Raw genomic sequence first — 23,259 nt, forward strand, 5'->3', positions numbered from 1 at the left:
GGCAGATTCGTTACCATCTGAGCCACCAGGGACCTGCACTTTGAAGTCCGCTCTGCGGGCAGTTTTGCCCACCCGCCCAGCACCCTATGGGGCTGCACTGTCTCATTTAGTCTGTACAAAATAATGTTTTTTGCTTGGACACCCAACGTGTGCTAGGCCTGGAGCCGGAAGCATATCTTAACTGCCCACCGCAGCCCTTCTCCCTGAGTTCCAGATAAGGACTTGGCGGTTCAGAAAAGTTAAGTAACTTGCCCATCTCCATGCTGCACGTTTGTAGCCACCCAGGACGGCAACCTCATCTCTGTCGCAGGGCATCCAAGGTACCCAACGCCTCACTGGGCAACTGAGAAGAGTCCTGAAAGGGCCAGACACCCCGAGGCTTTTGAAAAGAGGCCTTAGGCCAACCAATCTCTGGGTTTTATCTTTTTTTTTTTTTTCTCAGCCTAAGACCAGATACTTGGATCCCCTTCCAAGGCCCAGCTTCCTGACCTCGCTGCCTCAGTTTATCCCCACCCACGCAGTAGGCGGGGGAAAGAGGCATCTTCTTTCCTCCTTGCCCCTCCCTCTGTGGGGCGGGCCGCTTTGGGGGGCGGTCAGTCGGGCTCCCCCAAAGCAAGGATGGGAGTGGCGGGGGCGGGCTGGAGAGGATTCCCGCCGTCCCGGAAGAGTAAAAGGGGCCGCCGGTCCCGCTCCACCGCCGGCACCTGCTACCTAGAAACCTCGGGCTGAGGTACCGCCCCCGGCCCCCGCCCGGGCCCGTCCGCCACTGGAGCGCTGGCCCTTTAAGAGCGGCGGTAGAGGATCGAGGGGAGGAGGGCCGGGAGCTGCGCGGAATTCGCCGGGAACCTCGGGCGCCGGCTCCCTGGCTAGCTCACTCGCTCCGACCCGCGCCCTGCGCCTCATTCTTAGGCTGCCCGGGGAACCGGGCCGGGTCGGACGCGGGGCGAGCAGGGTTCACCGGCGGGAGGCGCGCGCTCCCGGCAGCGCCTGCCCCCCAACATGGACAGAAGGAGCTGGGCGCGCAGGGCACGCCGCGGGATCGGGCGGCCGGAGCGCTGAGGCAGACAAAGGCTCCGGAGTCGCGCTTGCTCTCCGCCGGGCCCCGGGCGCCGAGGCTGCAGGACTCCGCGGCGGGCGGCTGCGGCCCGCCCTCTCCCTAGTGGGCCGGCTCCGCGCGCCCGGACCTGCCCGGCCCGCTTCTCCTCGGCCGTGGGAATTTGCCGAGGCTCGGGCGGGGAGCCAGGGAGCGTCGCAAGTTCCGAGCCGCGTGCGGGGACCCGGCGCCCGCAAGCGGGCGAGCCCCGCGGGCATGGGCAGCGACCGGAGCGCGCCCGGACGGCCGGGCTGGGCGGGCTGTCTCCTTGGCGGCCGGGAGGCGGCTGCGCGGCCGCAACTGCTGCCGCTGCTGCTGGTGCTTCTGAGCTGCCTGGGCCGCGGCGCAGCGGCGGAGGACGCCGAAGTCAATGCCGAGGTAAGGACCCTCGCCAGCCGCTTTGCCGGGGGTTGGAGAACTTGAGACTGGGGGACTTGAGGGTGGGGAGGAAGCCACGCCCGCAGCTTGGAGCGTGGAGGGGAAGCGCGCAGAGATGAGCCCCTGTCCCGGAGTTGGGGGCGGGGAAGAAGGGGACCGAGCCAGCTGACCCTCTCCAGCTGGCCCTTGGCGGTGCACCTCTTCACAAACCCTGGAGGGTGTAGGGCTTGAGCCCACTCTCTACTCCTCCAGCCCTGTCCTGAACACTGATCCTTCACAACCCGCCTCCCGGGAGCTGCTTCTGCGGCCCCCAGCCCCTGCTCCTCTCCCTTCCCTTCCGGACGCCCGATTCCTCGAGAGCCCTGCAGACGCGCGGTGACGTTGTTTGCTAACCGAGAGGGGGCCGCTCTGGGGACCGGGGTGGGGGTGGGGACCTTGAGCACAGCAGCAGCGCTCCCGCCTAAGAGTTTGGTGACACTGAGGCGCGTGCGGCGCGCTGGGGTAGGGGGAAGGGGTGCGAACCTCCGAGGCAGCCGATCAGGGTTGAGGGGGCGCTTTGGCGACTTTCTCGGACTCTTGCGCGCAAGTCGTGCCACCGCCAGATGGGATCAAGAGGGAAATCGGATCTCATCCGGCGCTTCCTCCACCGGCGCCCCTACGGCCAAGGCCCGGGTCTAGGACGGTGGACTCCGAACATCTTTTCACCAGGAGCCCGCCTGACATCCCTCTGGGGACTCATCTCTGGATCGGTCCAGTGTACAATGTATGATTAGGCGGGGCCTCCTGGCGTAGAGCTGAGTCCAGCCTGCGCCCCCGGCTCCACGGGGTCGCCGAGCGCTGTCCTCCGGACTAGGGACAGTGAGGGGCACTAGCTCCACTGAGTTAGAGCAAAAGCGAAGATGTTTTTTCTCCGACACCTAAAACGCTGCTTCCTGCCCCAGAGAAGAGGTGAGGTTTGGGTGCCTGGTGGAGGAGACACCCTTCTCTGCACGTCCCCGGTAGGCTTGGGCCTCGGTGCCCTTGGGCCAGCCTGGAGCCTCCCGCAGCCGGGGTTTCGGGCCTGAGTGCCGTTTCTATTTGCAGCCAGGCCGGTGCTCCCTCCCAGCACCGCCCCCCCCCCCAACCCGCCCTGCCCCGCGGCTTCCCCACCTCCCCGGCTGCCTGGGAGTTTTTTCCGATAGAAGCCTGCCCTTCCCCGCCCTACTTTAATAAAAGCTCGGAGGAAGGGCAGGGAATTCCTCCCAGCTCAAGTTACACCTCCCAGCCAGTTCCCCACCTGCTCTGCCCTCCCTCTATGGCCTGGCCAGGGAAAGCAGCAGGGAGCCAGGCCCTGGCTGGAGGCAGAGCGGGGAGCCCAGGCCATGCCCAGTCCAGCTCCACCACCCCGCCCCTGATTCAGACAGGCAGGGGCTTATTTGAAGACTCCTGCTGGTGGGAAATGGCCCTCAGCCTGCCTCCAGGTACTGGCCAGAGAGTGCCACTTGCACCCACCTGCCACTCTCTGGAGTGGAATACCAAAGAATTGCAAGTCACAGACCCACCCCCCAGGAGTTTATAATCTACTTGGAAATGGCATCTCTGAACAGAAAGTAATCAGGGACCAAACTGGGATTTGGTAGCTAGGTATTGTGATTTGGCATCTTAGATGGATAGGAACTGGGGCACTGGGACCTGTGGTCCGAGGGTCTTTGTTCTCTGCTTTGCTTCTGCTCCTCCATTACCCCCTCCTCTCCCAGCTGAGTGAGTACCTGCTGCCCAGGGTCTACACTGGGGGCTTCCCTGGGGCCTTTGATGGTAAGGAATCCACCTGCAATGCCAGAGACCCTGGTTCAATCCCTGGGTCGGGAAGATCCCCAGGAGAAGAGAATGGCAGTCCACTCCAGTATTCTTGCCTGGAGAATTCCGTGGACAGAGGAGCCTGGCAGGCTACAGTCCATGGGGTTGCAAAGAGTGGGGCACAACTGAGCGACTAACACCTTTCACCTTTCAGGCTCTGCACTGGGGGCACAGACCATGGCCCTACACCTGTGTGGCACTGATTAGGGATTGATTGACCTGCAGGCCCTCTCCCCAGGGGAAACTTGGGTTGGGCTATTGCCGGAAGAAACTCTGGAAAGTACAGGGGACCCTTGAATGCTGGAAGCCAAGGGAGATGGGGGACTCAAGACGGGTGGGCTAGCCCAGATTCTAGAGTTGGGTTTTGGGTATAGGCTGTTGCTTCTTAGGGTCTCATCAAGTCTGACTAGATCTGGGCCCACAGCCAGCCCATTTGCCCCGAGGCTATAGAAAAACTGTGCCAAGTCCACTATCCAAGGACCAGCTTCAGAGATTCATGGGCCTGGCTACACCCTGTGTCCAGAGTCTCCATCCCTTGGAGAAGGGCTTTGGTCCTTGACCACAGCTCCAGACCTTGGTGCAGGTCACGGCTAGGACTGTCTGAGCTGCTGAGTCAAGGCCAACCCCTCTCTCCCTCCCTCCCAGGGCAGAGTTTCATCAGGCTAAGGAATCAGGCAGTATACGCGTGCAACCTGCCAGTCCCCAGCCTGGAGAGGGCTGTCTTTCTTGGGGAAGCCACAACTGAGCCACTCTGCCCTGTCCCACTCCCTCCCTGGCTGTTAAGCCCCAGTCTGCAGCCATTCTGCATAATCCAGGCCCTCCCTGCCTGACTGAGGTGCTAGCTGCAGCTCCTGACCTCCTCCGCCTGAGAATCCAGGCCCCCGTTTCTGTCCTCCTATCTCTGGCTCCAGCACCTAGTCCACTTAAGTGCCTTTGGCTTTTCATCAGAGAAGCTTTGGTCTCTCCCCACCCCCTACTCATCCCCAGACACACCTCTAGGCCCTCAGCCCTCCTGCTCTGCCCCAGGGAGGTGACTCAGGCTGCCAGAGTTCACAGGTGTGGTGCCCCTGCCACTAAAACATGGGCACACCCACTTTCCCGGAGCAGACTCCTGGGTATCTTCTTGCCCTTACCCAGCAGCTGAGGAGGAGAGCAGACCAAGGAGGGTAGGGGTCAGCTCGAATTCTGCCTTTGACCATCAGGCTTCTGGTGTTCCAGTCTCTGTCCACACTTCTGTGCTGGCCCTTGGGGCCCCCCGGGTGTGCCCATATTAGTGCTCTGTCCTAACTGTGGAGCAGAAGCTGCAGGGGGCCCCCATGCCCACCCTCAAGGAGAAGAGGTGTGATAGTGTGAGGGCCTTGTATTTGAGAACCTACAGAAGCTGAATCTTCTTTTCTTTCTGTGCTCTTATCAGTAGCAAGGCACTCTTCTCCATTCTTGTTTCAAAACCCAGGGAGAACTGTGCTGATGAGTGCTGCCAGGAACTCAGGATCTCATTGGGCCATGCCCTTTATGCCAAGTCCTTCTCCAGGGCCCTGTGTTTGGGCTGCCCTGGGGTCCAGTCAGTCTGCTGCCTCCTTGCAGAGAACAGCCTTGCATGCGCTCCATGTCTGCGTCACAGACCTGCCTGCTCTGACCCCTGGACGCAGACTGCTTCGTTTGCATCCAAGGAGAGTGGGGAGGAAATAACCTAGAAACACACCCAGACACCCCTCCCCCTGAAAGAAGACTTCCCCCAGAATCCCTCCAAATACTTCCTCCAAAATCCCTTCCAATACTGCCCACATTCTCTAATACCAACTCAGAATAGCAAGACTGCCCGGCAAGGATAAACCTCTCCCTGCCAAGCACTGGGTTCTGGCCACCCCTCCGTGCCCTCCAGATGTTCCCTGCCATGGACCCCTCTACCCAGCTGACAGTTTGACTTCTGCCTGATGCCAGCTCAGTTGTGGTGGTCGTTGTGATGGCTGCAGCTTCCCACCTCTGATTAAAGTTGTTGCTATAGACTAAGTGAAGCCCCTCCCCTCCCTCCACCTACCCTCACCGGCCTCAAATAATATGTTGAAACCTAACTTCCCCAAGATGATGATATTTGGAGGTGGGGGCCTCTGTGAAGTGATTAGGTCATGAGGGCAGAGCCCTCTTGGCTGGGATTAGTGTTATAAAAACTCTGAGAGACTTCCCTGGTGTTCCACTGGTTAAGACTCTAGGCTTCCAATGCAGAGGGTGTGGGTTTGATCCCTGGTCAGGGAACTAAGCTTCCCTGGTGGCTCAGTGATAAAGAATCCACCTGCCAATGCAGGAGACGCGGGTTCAATCTCTGGGTCGGGAAGATCCCCTGGAGAAGGAATTGGCAACCCAAACCCACTCCAGTATTCTTGCCTGGAGAATTTCATGGATGGAGGAATGTGGTGGGCTACAACCCATGGGGTTGCAAAAGAATCAGACATGACGTAGTAACTAAGCAACAGTTGACTAAGATTCCACATGCCTTGCGGTGCAACTACAAAAACTGCTGGAGAAATCTCCCTTGCCCCTTCCATCGTGTGAGGACACAGCAAGAAGTTAACAGCCAGACCTAAGCATGCTGTCGCTCTGAACTTGAATTTCTTACTTCCAGAACTGGGAAAAATAAATGTTGTTATGAGCCACCCAGCTTATGATATTTTTATTATAGCAGCCAGGAAGGACTAAGGCAGTTGGCACCTTCAGTATCGTCCCAAGATTTATGTAGTTCACACAGCTGGCTCCTCAGGCAAGGGCCAAGCCCCATGGCCAGCTCTGCCTTGGGCATGGAGAAGTGTTCTCTGGGTCAGCAGAAGCAGAGAGGGCTCGAGGCTCTCTGCTTAGAGCTTCCTCCATCTCACAGGGGGCCCCAGGAGTCCACAGATGAAGGTGAGGACCTGGCACCCTGTCAGCTGCTGAATACTCCAGGCCTGAGGCACACAGTAGGCGCTTTCTGACTGGACAAGCCCCGACTGAGTTAGGCTCATATGAGGCCATTCCCCAGCAGGACCCTGGTTTTAGGGATGCCTGAGCGCTTTAGGGGAGTAGCACAGATTTTTGCAGCTGTTTTTTGGGCAAAAACAGCAGAGATGTACAATGTGGGCCTGGATCAGAGAGACAGAAAGGAACACCTCTTACCAGCTCCCATTTCCCTCATGGGATCAGCAGACAATGAAAACGTACACCTAACTCAACCTCTAGGATCTGGACAGACAGACCCTGGGTCCCAGCCATTAGCCAGCCCTCAGAGATGCCCCCATGGCCCTGGAGGCTGGAGAGCAAGGTTTGGAGCTGCTCTCCAGGACTAACCCTTGAGCCTTGGAAACCACCTTGTCCTTCTCCCAGAAGCTACTGACCACCACCACCCCCACCCCCCAGGGGTGAGAGCCCAACATCGTGTCCACTGTACTTGAGCACGGCGCCTGGTACATAGGAAGTGCTTACAAAACGGTGGCAAAATACAGTGAGAAGCAAATGGCATTTGCTGTTGGGCAAATCATTGACCCCATCTGAGCCTCAGCGAGGTAACACTTAGAGATGGTTCCATGGCATCACTGACTCAATGGACATGAGTCTGAGTGAACTCCGGGAGATAGTGAAGGACAGGGAGTCCTGATGTCATGTACTGAAGTCCATGGGGTCGCAGAGTCGGACTTAGCAACTAAGACAGACAGCCTGTTTCCTTGTCTCCAAAATGAGACTACTAGTAATATCTACTGGATGGTGTTATTGGGGAAGTTCAGTGTGTTTGTATGTGAAATACCCAATGCTCCACACGGTGTCCCTCATGCGGTGCCCAGGGGAGGACCAGGTGTTACTTTTGAGCACCTGCAACGTACTTGATTCCATCCTGGGCAGGGCCTACAGGTGTTCTGTAAGATTTTCACGTTTAATCCTGAATTAGCTCTGTAAGTTTAGGTGCAATCATGACCCCACTATACAGAAGAGGAAGTGGAGACAGAGAAATCACCCTTGATCCTGCAGCCTGGATGGTAGCAGAGCCGGTTAGTGTGGCTTGGAGCCTGAGCTCCCAGCTCCTGGCTGGGTGAAAGGCTGCAGGTCAGAGCCCAGGGTGTCATTTTTTGGAAGCTCCCTGGCCAGACTGGAGCCTGCTGGGCCAGAGCCAGGTGTGAAGGAGGGGTGGGGGTGGGGCCAGGGCCGCCCTCAGCCACGTGAGCCTGGAGCCCTACCCCCACCTGTCCAGCCACACGGGCCAGGCCCACTGAGAAGACCACACCTACAGGGGGGTTTCCAGGTGGATGGCCCAGGCCTGGCCCTCAGCCAGCCCGAAACCGCCAGCCAACTGGGTCCTTTCACCCCACCCCTGCCCGCCCACTGGCCAAAGGACCCGGTTGTTGTTTCTCCAGGTTAAGGAGTGCGGGGGTGGCCCCGGGGTAAAGAAGCGGCGTCCCCTTCCTTCCTGTTTCCCTGGTCAGACAGCCCCACCCCACCCGCTTTCCCTACCCGGAGCCCTGTCCCCACCTACAGCTGTCCCATCTTGAGGGGTTAGATTTGAGCCCCAGAAGAGCAAATGTGTTCTCAAACCTCTTGAATATAGACCATGCTGCCTCTAAAGGAAGTAAATGGTCCACCAAGGACAGGGCGGCCTGGCTTGGGGCCCCCGTAACTGGTCCCAGGACACCATGAAAGGTCTGTGTCCATTGCTGACGGGCCTGACAAGACGCCTTTTGTGCCTGTCTGGGCAGTCCTGCCAGGGTCTGCCTGGCCTGCAGAGAAAGCGGGGTGACAGAAGCCCAGAGCTGAGCCAGGAGAGACCGCTCTTATCGTGTGGGGTTTGATAAGGCCGGGTGGGAGGGGGCTCCACTGATCCGAGCCTGGGGGAGCTGGCTGTGGGGCAGCTGAGGCTTAATGCACATTATTGATCTGGTGGCTCCTTCCCAGACACGCCCTCAGGATGGGGGAGGGCCGGCCTTGGCGAGGTCTCAGCAGTCCTGGGGAGCAGCCCTGCTGATGTGGCCCAGTGCCCAGATCCAGACGCCCATGGTGGGGAGGATTAGACTCCCTCCCCCAGTGCCCTCCCCAGCACTGTGCTGGGCACGATTCCCCAGATGGGCCAGAGCCCAGCATCCCCAGCCTCAGGCCAAGAGGAGCCAACAGCGCTGCCTCCGGGCTCCAGTTCTACCCACAGGCCAGCTGTGTGACCCTGGGTGAGCCGGGCACCCTCTCTGAACCTTGCAGTCTGTGTAATGGGGATGGGCTACTTGTGAGCATTGAAAGGGGTGATGAGAATTGACAGCCTGGCTCCAGCAGATTCTCAGCCCCCGGCTGCTATATTTGTGGCCTCTCCTATAGGGCCAGGGGGCCAGACTTGATGGCTCTACATCTCCTTGCCTGGGGCCAGCCACTCACCTGAAGCTTCCGTCCATACTTATGGGGCAGGGTCTGGAGCTGGAGAAAGAAATGACTGAAAGAGCGGGTTAGTGGGGGTGATTCTCTGACAACAACCTCCCTCCCTGGGCTGCAGGAGGCAGGAGGGGGCCTCGGCCTCTCCCTGTAGAACCCTTCCCTGCCTCCCACTGGGCAGTGGTCCTCACGGACAGGGTCTCCCTACTCTGCTGTTTATGGACCTGCCTGAGCCTCAGTTTCCCCTTGTGAGAAACAGAACTTCACTGCTGGGTTCATCCCACCTGTGAGACGCAGATGACAGGAAAAGGAGTCCTGATGAAAGGGGGTGGGAGGCCGTGTTTATACCGCTAGGAGCAGCAGGGGCCTGAGCAAGCCTCTCCCCCACTTTGAGACCAGCGGTCTGTCATGACTTTGGGAATTGCTCCCCATTTTTGTCGCGTGGCTGCAGGTCTCCTCAGGAGACTGGAGTCAGGGCAGTACCTGCCACACATCTGTGCCTGCCCCAGACCGTGCCCTTTTCCTTCCACCCCCAGGGCTCATGGCACTTAGAACAGCAGGGTGATGAGAAGCTTCCTCCTGGATACTGGCGGAGGCAGGGGTGGGGTGGGGTGGGGTGGGGAGCCCCAGCCCAGCGGGTGATGTAGGCTGGTTGGTGCTTGGTCAGCTCTGAGCCCATTGCTTGCCAGTCAGGCGTCTCCATCAGCTCCTTCGCCTTGTCATCCAGGGCCTCAGCTGTTCTGCCAAGGCCGTTTCAGTCTAGTCCACTCACGTCACCAGTCCTCAGCCTCAGCTTTCTACCCAGGCAGTGGCCGAGAGACATTTGTCACTGGAGAGGCTTGGCTGATACCGAGGTGGAAGCTCTTGGCTTCCCTGGGACTCAAAGGGTGCTTGGCAGTGTGACGGAGGGTCCACAGGCACCCTTGGGCCTTTGATGTCAGCCCCCGAGCTGCCCTAGTACTGAAGGGGCCCCTCTGCCCCTTCCGCCCCGCCGGGCTCTGGACCTCTTCACTGCAGACAGGCCCGGCTCCCTCCTTTGCCCTCCTTTCCCCTCCCCAGGGCCCCAGCCAGCCTCCCCCGCCTGCCCTGCCCTCCTGTCACTCGCCAGACACCACTAATCAGCCCCTTGGTGGCCTGTGATTGCGCTCCCCGGGATATTTTTACCTTATGCAAATAGGTGATGTAGAGGTGCCCTCGTCTGTCAGCTGCAGCCCCAGGCCCTCCCCCCACCTCCAGCCGGATTCCTCTCACTGTGAGAGCTAGCCAGCCTCACAGCCTCTCCTTCTAGATCTCTCCAGGCTTCTTCAGGCCAACCGCGTCCATCAAGGGTGGTGGACGTCCCCCTCTCCAGACCTAACAGGAGCCTCAGGAAAGGTTTCTGTGCTTGGGAAGAAGGCTGTGGAGGGTGCCCGGAACACTGCCAGGGTCTGGGAGCTGGAGGAAGGGGCTGGAGGGGTGAGGGGGGGGTGCTGCAGGGCACTCCAGCCTCCCCCAGCTGCCCTGCACCCACCTGAGGCTGCCTTGTCCCAACCTGGATCCTTCAGCCCTGTCGATAGAGGCAAAAGTCTGCTGTTCTAGGAACAACAGGGCAGCCCCCCACCCCCACCCAGCCTCTCTCATTAATAATACATTTATTGAGCACTTTGCCTGCCCCGCACGGTGCCCAAGACTCCTGTGGACCTCCCCATTTCATCCTCATGGAAACCCATGAGAGGAAGCAGGTCCTGACACCACCCCCTTTCCAGAGGCACAGGAGCATAAAGGGGGCCGAGCAGGCTCTGTCCCCAGAGCCGTGGTGTTTTCTCAGCTCCATGTCTCTGCCTCGTTCGTTGTCCTGTGACTGTCGCCCAGGGCCCTGCGAGCCCTCCAAGCGGAGGCTCGGCATCCTCGGCCTCTGGCCGTCTCCCCACTCTGCCCTTCTTGGCTCAGCCTCCACTCCCTCCAGCGGCAGCCTGGCATGGCTGAGCCGGGCTGTGTGGGCAGCCCGTCCGCTCCGGGGGCCTGGCCGGGTGCCAGAGTGGCCCCGAGGGGAGCCGGTACCTGAGGAACTGGGCGTGGCCCTGGGGCAGACTGATGTGCGCGTGGCCCAGGCAGCTGGCACGTGGCCGTCGGCCCACAGCAGCCTCTGTGTCCAGCCGCCATCTGCCCCGCGGGCCCGTGCTCTGCAGCCTCTGCCTTCCAGAGCCTCTCAGAGCAGATCCCCTCACTCTGGGGGTTTTCAGAGACTGAGGATAACAAGGAAAGCTTCAAAGGACACGCTTCCGTGTGGCCAAGGCCCACAGCAGTCCTCCCACAGTGGTCACCATGATCTCATCGCCTTGTGGGCACGAGGTGGGCAGGGCAGACTCCCCTTTCGCACACCACTCAGCTTGGCTCACTGGGGGTCCCACCGTCGGGTTTCAACTGCAGTGGTCCTGTCTGCTCACAGACTCACAGGTGTGAACTTCTCCTCTGCAGTGGGTCTCCTCGGGGAGATTGTAAGCCCCTGGAGGTCAGCCAGGGCCTCCTCCACGGCCTCCAGCTGGCATGGTGCCTGGCACAGAGAGGGTACTCAGAAACATTTGGTAGGGTGGCTGGCTGGCTGGGTGGACAGACAGACAGATGGATAGATGGATGAAAAGACTTGCCCAAGGACTTGCCTGGTGGTGGAGTGGCTAAGACTCCGAACTCCCAATGCAGGGGGCCTGGGTTCGATCCCTGGTTAGGGAACTAGATCCCACATGCTGCAACCGAGTTTGCATGCTGCAACTAAAGATCTCACATGTCTCAAGGAAGATCGAAGATCCCACATGTGGCGATTAAGACCCAGCACAGCCAAATAAATATACAATTTTTTGGATCTTTTTTTTTTTATATCAAAAAGACTAGCCAAGCAAATTCTGAAGGGGATAGGCGCCCCCACTGTGTCCCAGCTGCTCTTCCCAGGGCCGTCTCATGTTGCACCCACCAGCAACCCTGTGGCTCCCCATCTTTCACGTGAGGAAAGTCAGGCCCAGAGAGAACAGAGTTAGTGGCAGAGCAGAAACTGAACTTCAGGCCTCCAGTCCCACCCTGCTGGGCCTGGGTGGACTCCCTGAAGCCATCTGCTCTCGTTCCAGAAGGCTTAAGGTCTGGTGAAAGTGTTAGTTGCTCAGTTGTGTCCGACTCTGCAATCCCATGGACTGTAGCCCGTCAGGCTTCCCTGTCCATGATTTCCCAGGTAAGAAAACTGAAGTGGGTTCCCTTCTCCAGGGAATCTTCCTGACCCAGGGATCAAATCCAGATCTCCCACATTGCAGGCTGATTCTTTACCACCTGAGCCACCAGGGAAGCCCCATGGTTTTCCTACTAGGTGAGAACTCAAGAGGTTCTAAACCCCATAGGGATCCCAATGGTCTGCTTGGATGGTAGGGGACCCACCCCTGCAGGGGCCAGTGCAGTGATAAATACGGTGACTATGGGCTATCTTCATGAACACAGCTTCCGTCCTCACGGGGGAGGACAAACGATAACCAACCAAGTGAAATACAGTGTATCAGATGGTGATAAGGGCAGGCAAGCAGGAGAGAGGGAGTACAGGGCACAGCAGGTGGGCGTGTTTTCTATATTTGTCAGAGAATACCCCTCGAATAAGGGGAGGAAGCAGAGGTCTGGGGAGGGCACTCCAGGCAGTAGGAACAGCAAGTGCGAAGGCCCGAGGCAAGAGGGAGCCCGGCTGGGCTGAATGATAGGAGTGAGGTCTGAGAGCCAACCTGGGGCCCAGTAGCTCCTGAAAGAATCGGCTTTTCCTCTGAGATGGGGAGTCTTTGTAGGATTCGAGGCAGAGGACTGATCAGACCCGGCCTTTTTTTCCAGCTCTTGTGTGAGAACAGACCACAGGAAGTGGAAGCAGGGAGAGTGGTCCAGAAGCCCACACTGGTGGGAGGTGATGGGGGTGGGAGGTGGTGGGAGGGAGACCGCGCATGCTTGGAGGTCAGGGTGCCAGGACCTGCTGACCAGGCCATGGCCTCTCCTTTGCAGAACTGGCTGCGGCTCTACGGCTACCTGCCCCAGCCCAGCCGTCACATGTCCACCATGCGCTCCGCCCAGATCCTGGCCTCGGCCCTGGCCGAGATGCAGCGCTTCTACGGGATCCCCGTCACGGGTGTGCTGGACGAAGAGACCAAGGCGTGAGTCCTTCCGTCAGGTCATTCCCAGACCCCACTGGCACCCGCCCTCCTTCCGGCCTGCTCTGTTGAAGGCTTGGCCTGTGGAGTTTTCCAGGAAAGGGTAGCCTAGATACGAGGTGACAAAGGGTTTGATCCTCCATGCTAGCTCTCATTGGTTGGGAGGGACCGCTGCTGTCTTGTGTTGAGAAAGCTCCTGAGGCCGAAACTCAGCTCAGCATCAAGGAGCACAGGATTGATTAGTGATGTCTGCCACAGGCTTGGGAATGGGAGGTGCTGTGATTGCCTAGTTAGGCCTTGCTCTGAGTCTGACAGATGCTGTGACCCAGAGCCACATTCTTGATGAGCACTCCGAGCAGAAGGTATCAGGGATAAAAGGGCTCAGGGTAACTCACCTCCCGTTCCTGGGCGTACTGGTAACAGGGGCTCTCCTTTGCAGAGCCTCTCCTAGGCACCCAGTCTTGCAGTACCAGGTCATCATACCATTTTCCTGAGGAGGAGCTCAAAACTTAGGAAGAGTCTTCTCACTGCTGCTGCCCTCATAATAGGTGCAGCTGGAGGCCAGTGGCCGGAGGGTGGGAGATGGTGGACTGCCTGGAAGAGGCAGTGCCCAGAAGCAGGTGTGTTGAGAGGAGGCTTTGTGCTCCCAGGTGGATGAAGCGGCCCCGCTGTGGGGTGCCAGACCAGTTCGGGGTACGTGTGAAAGCCAACCTGCGGCGGCGGAGGAAGCGCTACGCCCTCACGGGAAGGAAGTGGAACAACCACCACCTTACTTTCAGGTAGAGACTCCAGTTGCCCAGAGTGGCATCCCCTCAGGGCATGTTCCTGAAGTGCTGGGACCTCTCCTTCCCTGGGCTGAGGCCGCAGGCTTCCCAGTGGGCTTGTCTGGAAGGCTTCCTTTCCCAGCAGCCCACTGCAGGGTGCCTGGCCTCCCCATCTAATCCCAGCCCCATGCTGCTTAGATCGGCCCCTTCCCCACCACAGTCTCCTTCTAGAGAAGGCTGGGACCCTTTGAACAATGCTCTGTCCTCCTTTCCTCCCTCCCAGCACCCACCAGCAGCCTAGGGCTGGCCTCACCCAACCAGGTGGGCTCTTACACCAGTGAGAACTGGAGGCTTTGGGGGTGTGAAGGATAAGGGACGCCCTGGAGCATCTGGGCAGTCTAACATCTGCCCAGGGGGGATCTGTGCACCGAGTCACCCGCACAAACCCTGCTTCAAATACCCCTCCTCCCTTTCCGCCAAGTTATTTGGCCAGAAACCCCCGTGAGCCTTGAGCTGTATGGCAGTCCTCAAGGGTCCCCCTTTCCTGTTCCAATCCAGCCACGACCCCACCCTCAGCTCCATCTCCTGAGGAAGTGCAGCTCCTAAGGTCCTAAGGGACCCAGGCCACTAGAGTGAACTCAGGATCCATGAGCTGATTCATGACCTCTGACGGAGCTCTGCCCAGCACACAGATGCTTAATCTGCTTTAAGTGGGCAATTACAGGCCTCACCACGCTTTTATCATGTGCAAGCACATGTTCTACGTGAGTTAAGTCATTGAATCCTCCCAGGGACTCCATCATGAAAGTGCTGCCCTCCTTTTCCCATTTTACAGATGAGGAAGCTAAAACTCAGAGAGACTTAAGTTGCTTGCCCAAGGTCACCCCGAAAATGTTAGAGCCCAGCCTTGAACCTGATTCAGCCTGACTTTGGAGTCCAACATTCAGAACCACTTGGCCTGTGTTTCCCAAACCTCAGCCATTTGCATCCCACTTTCTAGGTCTTTCTCTTGGCTGTATATCACCTATACTTTTAATTACTTAATGTTTTCTTAAAATAAGCGTATTTGGCAAAATGCAACCTTATTCAGTGATATCCTAATGAATTCCTGGGCTTGACAACTTGGTTCTTTTTTTTTTTTTCAAATTCACATCAGAGTAAATTAACGGTAGGTATTGATGAGCATTGTCCATGAACCAGCTCAGATGCTATGCCCTTTCCTTGAGACTGTGTATCCCTGCCCCCAACCCAGTGGATGCTAGCAATGGACCACAGCCCCAGCCATGGGCTCACTCATATGTCTTCCCACCCGCCTGCAGTATCCAGAACTACACAGAGAAGCTAGGCTGGTACCACTCGCTGGAGGCAGTGCGCCGGGCCTTCCGTGTGTGGGAGCATGCCACGCCCCTGGTCTTCCAGGAGGTGCCTTATGAGGACATCCGGCTGCGGCGGCAGAAGGAGGCGGACATCATGGTACTCTTTGCCTCTGGTTTCCATGGCGACAGCTCACCATTTGATGGCACAGGTGGCTTTCTGGCCCACGCCTATTTCCCTGGGCCTGGTTTGGGTGGGGACACCCATTTTGATGCAGATGAGCCCTGGACCTTCTCCAGCACTGACCTGCATGGTGAGCACCTCTGGTCAGGGTGATGACAGGGGTGGGGGCTGGGGAGAGTACAGCTGGGGGCTGGAAGGTGAGAGCATCCCCCATGCAGTTCTTGGGAGCATTGATTCTTGGTCTCAGTGTACTGTCCATCATCTCCAAGGGGGGGTGCTAGGGGAAGGAAGGGATTGCTGTACCCATTTTCCAGATGGGAAAGATAGAGGCTCAGAAGTCAGAGTGACTCAACTTCTTCTGAGAGTAAAGCATGGGCAGGCTCTTTGGGCCCCTCAACCCATAGAGTGGGGTGTCCAGGTCCTGGGCCAGGCCAGAGCTGACCCCGCTGCCCACCATGACAGGAAACAGCCTCTTCCTGGTAGCAGTGCACGAGCTGGGCCACGCACTGGGGCTGGAGCACTCGAGCAACCCCAGCGCCATCATGGCACCATTCTACCAGTGGATGGACATCGACAACTTCCAGCTGCCCGAAGACGACCTTCGGGGCATTCAGCAGCTCTACGGTGAGTGGGTGGTAGTGGGGGACAGGGGGCTCTGCATGCCTGCTCTCAGCTCCCAGCCCCATGAAGCATCGGGACCACGGCCACACCCATTTTGTAGATAAGGAAACTGAGGCCCAGAGAGAATTAGCGATGGTCCAAGTCATCCAGTCAATAGCGGATAGTTCTAGAGACCAGTCCAGGGCTGGCTGACTCCAGGCCCAGGCCCTCACCCAGAGCTTCCATGGTGGCTCCAGGGGACACAGGTGGCCCCAGGGCCCCTTACTGCCCCCGTTTTCCTCCTCACCCTGAGGGATAGTCTTATGAGACCCAGGGTGTCCCTGGGGTCCCTGTTCCTCCCACCGTCACACTCAGCCCAAGCGTTCCCACTGAGGCTCTCCTCCGAGCAGTGCTGGTTTATCGCTTCCCAGCTCCTTAGAGGCAGGTAGCACCCCCACCCCCCAACCCCCCACCGAGGAAGCCCCCAGTGGGGAGGTCTCTGGGGGCCAGTTCAGGGGGCCAGTGCCCACCCCGAGCCCTCACTGTGTTTCCAGCCACCTGGGAACCACATTCTTCCCTCCACTTGTGTCTACTGCTTATGGAGCCTCCATTGGAACCGGCCAGCCTCCTAAGAGAAGCGTCCCCAAGGGGAAGTGCAGCCAGGGGTGGCCTTAGGGCACAGTGACCCTAGTCCAGGGTGGGGAGGTCAACAAAGGGGCTGCATGGAAGAGACGAGGTCCCCCCGAGCAATGGTGGTGTGGGGAGGGGTCTGCTGTGGTCAGATAGGGCCTCTCACGTGGGTGGGCTGCCCGTGGAGCACAGGTCTCCCCAGGCCGCCAAGGTTCTGAGTAGGAGAAGCTGGCATCCTGGCTGGGTTCTGGGGTTACCCTCTTCACTTCCCCCTCCCGCCCCTCTGCAGGCACCCCGGATGGCCAGCCACAGCCCACCCAACCTCTTCCCACTGTGACCCCCCGGCGGCCTGGCCGGCCAGACCACCGGCCCCCCAGACCCCCTCAGCCACCTCCCCCAGGTGGGAAGCCGGAGCGGCCTCCAAAGCCAGGCCCCCCACCCCAGCCCCGCGCCACGGAGCGGCCCGACCAGTATGGCCCCAACATCTGCGACGGGGACTTCGACACGGTGGCCATGCTGCGGGGGGAGATGTTCGTGTTCAAGGTCTGGCCCCCGCCTGCGCCACCCCACCCCCCACCCCTTGGCCCAGGCTCAGAGCAGAGAGTTCCCTCCCACTTCCCCCCCAGACTCTTGCCCCACCACCACCCCCCTCACTAAGCGGCCCCTGGGGAGCCATCAGACCCTAGACCAAGAAGAAAACAGCCCGACGGACAAGGGACTTGCCTGGAGTCATACAATAAGCCTAGGGGCCCGCACCCACCTGGGGCTCTCTCTCCTTGTGCCCCACCCCCCAAGACCCCCTGCACCAGACTCTCCCAGGCAAGGGGAGTTGTCCACGTCATCCACTGGGTAAAGGTGATGCTGGAAACCAAACCCAGAGCTGGCTGACTCCAGGGCCTGGCCCTTACTGGCCCTCACCCAGAGCTTCCATGGTGGCCCCAGGGCCCCTCACTGCCCCCTCTTTGCCCCAGTCTGAACATGTTATTAGACCGAGGGTGTTCCCTGGGCTCCCAGGACCCCACTCTTCTCACTGTCACTCCCAGCCCAAGCGTGTCCTACGGGGAGGGGTGGGGGGCCCCCATGCCGTCCACTCACCCCCACATCCTCCCCAGGGCCGCTGGTTCTGGCGGGTGCGGCACAACCGCGTCCTGGACAACTATCCCATGCCCATCGGGCACTTCTGGCGGGGCCTGCCTAGTGACATCAGTGCCGCCTACGAGCGCCAGGACGGGCGTTTCGTCTTTTTCAAAGGTGAGTTGGGGCAGGTGGGAGGGAGGGGGCTGGGCAGCCTTCCTGCCCTCCCCTCTGGCCTGACCTCTGACCCAGCTGGGCCTGAGAGAGGATGGAAAGGAAGGAACGCGTGCACATCTTGTCCTGTCGCCCACTGCGGGCTTACTCAGGGGGACCCGATCCTGGCAGCAGGGCAGGGGTGGGGGGTAGACAGAGACCAGAGGCCCGGGGGGCGGAGGCGGACTGAGGGCAAGTGTCCCCCTTCTGCAGCACAGGGGCCCCACCCCATCACCTTCCTTCCTTGTGTCCTAGGCCTCTTCCATGCCCCTTCCTCATACGAGCGGGTCCCCGAGCCCACTCTGGGGAGCGTCCCTCGGTCTGTCTACAGAGACAGTGGAGCTCCCTCCCCCCAGCCCCCATTCTGGGGCCTGCCCTCCAGGAATGGGGGGCAGCACCCCTGGCCTGAGTCTCAACCAGGCAGAAACTCCTGAAGGACCAGGCTGGGCTCACACTAAAAGGGAGGAGCCTGGGCTGTGTACTGGGGGGCCCCAGGGACAGAGCCCCCAGATCGAGGCCAGACCTCTTCCCTCTCTCTGTGTAAGAACTGTGTGTGGGGACAGTGGATGTTCGAACAGGATCGGAGGCGCGTGTGTACCATGATTGAGTGTGTGGTGTGTGTGCCGTTGTGAGCTGGCAATGTGTATACACGTAAATGGGTGCATTACAGGTGTCCCTGAGTGCCACATGCGTGTAATGCGAGCGTGAGTTGTCTTGGGTGTGGAGTGTCGGTGCTTGTTCTGTGTACCAGGATGTGAGTGTGTGTGTGTGCGTGGTGAGTGTAGCAGTGAATGGGAACAGATTTGGGGACCCAGATTCTCACTACCTGTGCCCGCCCCCAACCCCTCCCATAGGTGACCGCTACTGGCTCTTCCGAGAAGCAAACCTGGAGCCGGGTTACCCACAGCCGCTGACCAGCTATGGCGTGGGCATCCCCTACGACCGCATAGACACGGCCATCTGGTGGGAGCCCACAGGTCACACCTTCTTCTTCCAAGAGGATAGGTGAGTGCCCCTCCGCTAAAGGGAAAAGGCCCCCATCCTCAGGCCCTCCCAGAAAGAACCCACAACTTGGTGCTTTTGGCCACAGGTATTGGCGCTTCAATGAGGAAACGCAGCATGGAGACCCCGGCTACCCCAAGCCCATCAGCGTGTGGCAGGGGATCCCCACCTCCCCTAAAGGGGCCTTCCTGAGCAACGATGCAGGTACCAGGGCCAGCCCCCGCCCAGCCTGCCCAACACCCACATCCCCCCGCCTCCATACACACGGGACAGGGCTTGCCTGCGGTCACCAGCATCAAGATGGCAGGCACAGGGGACCCAGCTGGGCCAGGCGACCATTGACACCATTTACCAAGGACAAAGAGAACTTGAGTAAGGGGCCCCAAATCCCACAGTGAGGAAGTGGTGGAGTCAGGAGTCCAGCCTGTATCCAGAACTGGTATTCAGAGCTGCCCTGCTCCCTGCAGAGCCTTGAGCCTGGCGGGGTTGTGGGGTGAGCTTGGACTCAGAGCCTCAGGAGCAAGAGTCCTCCCAGGGAACCCCCGTTACCTGCCTGCCAGGAAACCCTGATCTCTGTCGTGATAACTGAGCAACGGGGAGTTGTGGCTTTTATTTCTCCAGTGGGGTCTCTGGTGAGTTTCAGAATGCCCATCAGCCTTCAGGTTCTCAAGGGCTCCGGGGAGACCCGGCTGGCTTTGCTAATGTTCAGGTGGGTCACATGGCTTCCATGCACAGTGGCTTCACTCTGCGGCTGCTGTGACCTCATTGTGCTCCGCTGAGCAGGGACACATCTAGTGGCTCAAACCTGGTCCTTCCTGGGGCTTAAAGGATGTGGACAGAATGCCCTGGACCAGAGATCTGGTCCAAGGGGGCATCAGGCTCCACTCCGGGTATGACTGTGTGGCCTTGAGCAAGACACAGTCCTTTCCAGTGTAGACAGAAGCCAGACTGGATCCCCTGACTCTAGCCCCCGACCCAGCGGACTCTAGGACCCCTATCTGCACTGCCCTGGTCAGTGTCAGCATAGCCAAAAAGCATGGACAGATTTCAAAATGTCCAGGGAAGCCAGTGAGAAAGAGGGTGTTTTAAAGCCGGGGCCCCGGGAGGTGGGAGGGGGGATCGGGATGGGGAATACATGTAACTCTATGGCTGATTTATATCAATGTATGACAAAACCCACTGAAATGTTGTAAAGTAATTAGCCTCCAACTAATTAAAAAAAAAAAAAAAAAAAAGCCGGGGCCCCTTCAGCTCGCCCTGGTTCTCTTCGAGGGTCTCTGGCCAGCGGGGAGCCCCCACCTAACACTCCTCTGGCCTGCTTTGCCCCCTGCAGCCTACACCTACTTCTATAAGGGCACCAAATACTGGAAGTTTGACAACGAGCGCCTGCGAATGGAGCCCGGCTACCCCAAGTCCATCCTGCGGGACTTCATGGGCTGCCAAGAGCACGTGGAGCCGGGGCCCCGCTGGCCCGACGTGGCCCGTCCACCCTTCAACCCCGACGGGGGTGCAGAGCCCGGGGCCGGCGGTGACAGCGAGGAGGGCGAGGAGGGCGGCGAAGCGGGCCCCGGCGGCGGCGGCGGCGGCGGCGGCGAGGCAGGGCCGGACGCAGATGGGGGCAGCCGCGTGGTGGTGCAGATGGAGGAGGTCACGCGGACAGTGAACATGGTCATGGTGTTGGTGCCCCCTGTGCTGCTGCTGCTCTGCATCCTGGGCCTCACCTACGCCCTGGTGCAGATGCAGCGCAAGGGCGCGCCTCGCATGCTCCTCTACTGCAAGCGCTCTCTGCAGGAGTGGGTCTGACCCTCGGCGCCAGACCCTCCCAACTCCCCACGGTGCTAAGGGGCCAGGCTGGCCGCGCCTGTGGTTCTGAGATGGCTCTTGGGGCCTTTCATCTGGAGCCTTCGGTGGCTCCTCAGCCCCCTGGGTGGGGGTCCCTCCAGGCCCGCTGACATCCCTGCCAGCCCCGCCCCCTTGTTTATTTATGCCCAGGTTTTTTTTTTTTTTTTGCACACTAATTAAGCATTTCTTCCTACTTGCCTGACGGGGCGGTCCCTCAGGGCAGGGGCTTAGAGGTTTCTCAATATACTTCTGCACCAGACAGGAGGTTAGGCTCCTACCCACCCCTGGCTTAGCCAGAGGAGCAGTGGGTCCGAAGGCCCTGTTGGAAGAGTGGTCCAAGGGTTGCTGGGTTGGTCTCCACCCTGAGCACCCGGGTCAGAGCCGAGGGCTCATGTTGGTTTTAGAGCTTGGTGGGGCCCGACTGGTCTCCAGCCCCCGAGTCTCAGAAAGAGCTTCCACCTGGTGGCAGCCTCAGGCCAAAGGGGGCGGGGCGGGGAGGTGGCCCTCTGATCGAGAGTCCTGTTGAGGTTTGGTTGCGTCCCAGCCCACTTCTAACAACCCCAGCAGTCGGGATTCCTTAGGCCCAAGAACCCTGCTCGCACCTGGCCAGCCCGGGGCCAGCAGCCCCCAGCTCCCCTGTACCTCCTCCCCTCTCTGGAGAAGGGGCCCTGGGCCTGCCTTACCAAGGACCAAAGGGGGTCTGCCAAGGCCCCTCCCCCAAGAGTATCGCCAGCCACGCCCCCCGGGGGCTGGGCTTCCAGTCTCCCGCCCACTCTCTCCGCTCTGAACTGCGACTCAATTGGGTTCTTTGCAGGAACATCCTCCCTCCCTCTGTCACCCCCCACCACCACCCTCAGGGGTCTCAGAAGCCCACCAGCCTCAGGCTCAGCTGCCAGTGTCCTAGTTCCCCCGGGGAGAGAGGGGGTAATGGGTGCTCAGGCCAGGGTTGTAGACGTCCAGAGACGCATGCCCACCAGGCTTTAGGGGTTCCTCCCTTTAGGGGTCCCTCGCTGTCCCCCAGGGACGCTGGTGGGGTGGCGTGGTGGCCAGCAGCTCATCCTCTCTCAGACTATGGGACGGGACTGTGGACCCCCCAGAGGAGCCCACTGTAGCCTGGGGCCGCCCCCGATCTTGGTTTCAACCCTGTGGATGGAGGTGATTTTCCTCCCTGAAGCAAGCAGGAGGCGAGGCTGCCGTGGGAAATGGTACTGTAGAGCCGGCCTGCCGCCCGGAATCCCTGAGGCCCCTGGGGCGAGGGGCCCCTCATGGACTGGCCCCCAGTGCGGGTCCAGCAGCATCCTCCCCACCTCCATCCTCAGAACCACTGGAGAGCCAGCCGAGGGGGGTGGGGAGGGGGTCAGTGTCTGTCTGTAAATAATCTGCACTGATTAAATCATATGGCCGGCGACTGCGCCTCCTTTGTAAGAGGCCTCGTGCTGGAGGCTACAGCTAGAGGGGCTGCAGGTGACTTGGGGGCGGGGTGGGGGGACGTGGTCCCAGCTAGGATTTGGGGACTTGTTCCCCTCATGCCAAAGAGAGCTGATTCCCAGAACTGTGGGGGCTCCTTCCAAATTGGCCCTGGGAGAGGCAGGTCTCTGGGGAACACTGAGAGGTAGCTGCCGTGGATAGACCAGAGTGGGGTGAGGCAAGGTACCAGGGCTGGCCATGCTGGCATCAAGCGGAGAAGGGATGGGGAATGTACTGGTCATTCATTCATGGTGAGAAAGAGCAACCAGCATCCAGCCATCTCAGAACGGTGGGAAAATCAGTCCAGGCCACCCAGCCTTCCCACCCGTCCAGACTGGTTTGGGGCAACCTGAAGACCCGGCTTGAGCAGGAGGAGATGGGAAACAGTGCCACTGTGGAGTCAAACAGTTTCTCTCACCACACACGCTGCTCGGCTGGTGAGGGGCACCCAGCATCTGCCCTCTTTGTTTTTTGTTTTTGGCTGTGCCACACAGCTTGTAACATGTTAGTTCCCCAACCAAGACTTGAACCCCAGCCCTCCACAGTGAGGGCATGGAGTCCTAACCACTGGACTGTCCAGGAATTCCTTACAATGTCAGTTCAGTTCAGTTGTTCAGTCGTGTCCAACTCTACGACCCCATGAACTGCAGCACGCTAGGCCTCCCCATCCGTCAACCAACTCCCAGAACCTACCCAAACTGATGTCCACTGAGTCAGTGATGCCATCCAACCATCTCATCCTCTGTGGTCCCCTTCTGCCCTCAATCTTTCCCAGCATCAGGGTCTTTTCAAACGAGTCAGCTCTTCGCATCAGGTGGCCAAAGTATTGGAGTTTACTTTCTTTTTTCTTTTTTTGGCTGCAATGGTTGACATGCTGGATCTTAGTTCCCTGACCAAGGATCAAACCTGTGCCCCCTGCATTGGGAGCCTGAAGCCTTAATCAGTGGACCACCAGGGAAATCCCATGCCATCTTTGAAGAAGCAGAGTATCTCGTGCTGCGCAGGGAGCAGATGATACTCAGGAGCTCAGGAGAAAGGCATTGCCACCCTCGGGTCTGAGCATTGCTGGGGAGCCTTTTGCTCCATGTCCAGCCTCAGGCCCAGCCTGCTGGGTGCTGACCTGCGCACCCAGGCCCACAATGCTCACTCACAGAGCAGGCTAGGCCCCCACAGCCCCTCGGGCAGGGTCCTCCAACCTGCTCCAGGCCCCACCCTCCCCTGCAGCTGCACGCCCCCTCCCCAGCTCCCTGCATCCCACCCTTTCCTCTCTTTGTGTTGAAAACTGGCTGAAGAGAGTAGGAAACGCTGGCCCTCAGAAGCTGCGGAGGCCTCTCAGGCTTGGCTAGGA

The 23,259-nt window shown here is 59.5% G+C and overlaps 1 protein-coding gene across 2 annotated transcripts; it reads left to right on the top strand.

Moving 5' to 3' along the window:
* The first annotated feature begins 660 nt into the window (after positions 1 to 660).
* MMP15 (matrix metallopeptidase 15) lies at positions 661 to 21,845 on the top strand. 2 transcript variants are annotated; one of them, XM_065925425.1, is made up of 10 exons: positions 661 to 1,471; positions 12,677 to 12,825; positions 13,473 to 13,601; positions 14,906 to 15,213; positions 15,546 to 15,707; positions 16,603 to 16,856; positions 17,426 to 17,564; positions 18,455 to 18,605; positions 18,691 to 18,806; positions 19,936 to 21,845. In XM_065925425.1, the coding sequence occupies exons 1-10, from the start codon at positions 1,310 to 1,312 to the stop codon at positions 20,403 to 20,405; spliced, it is 2,040 nt and encodes a 679-aa protein (XP_065781497.1). In that variant the 5' UTR covers positions 661 to 1,309; the 3' UTR covers positions 20,406 to 21,845. The 2 variants fall into 2 exon arrangements, with proteins under 2 accessions (XP_065781497.1, XP_065781498.1); XM_065925426.1 differs by lacking the exon at positions 12,677 to 12,825 and having other exon boundaries at positions 1,387 to 1,471.
* The last annotated feature ends 1,414 nt before the right edge of the window (positions 21,846 to 23,259 follow it).

Source organism: Muntiacus reevesi, chromosome 2 (assembly GCF_963930625.1).
Source record: "Muntiacus reevesi chromosome 2, mMunRee1.1, whole genome shotgun sequence".
Taxonomy (NCBI): domain Eukaryota; kingdom Metazoa; phylum Chordata; class Mammalia; order Artiodactyla; family Cervidae; genus Muntiacus; species Muntiacus reevesi.

Bases quoted from the DNA above. Each gene is read 5' to 3' on its own strand.
- MMP15 (XM_065925425.1), top strand. From the start codon at position 1,310: ATGGGCAGCGACCGGAGCGCGCCCGGACGGCCGGGCTGGGCGGGCTGT. The intron at 15,214-15,545 runs GTGAGCACCTCT...CCACCATGACAG, and splicing joins CTCCAGCACTGACCTGCATG to GAAACAGCCTCTTCCTGGTA. The intron at 16,857-17,425 runs GTCTGGCCCCCG...CATCCTCCCCAG, and splicing joins GGGAGATGTTCGTGTTCAAG to GGCCGCTGGTTCTGGCGGGT.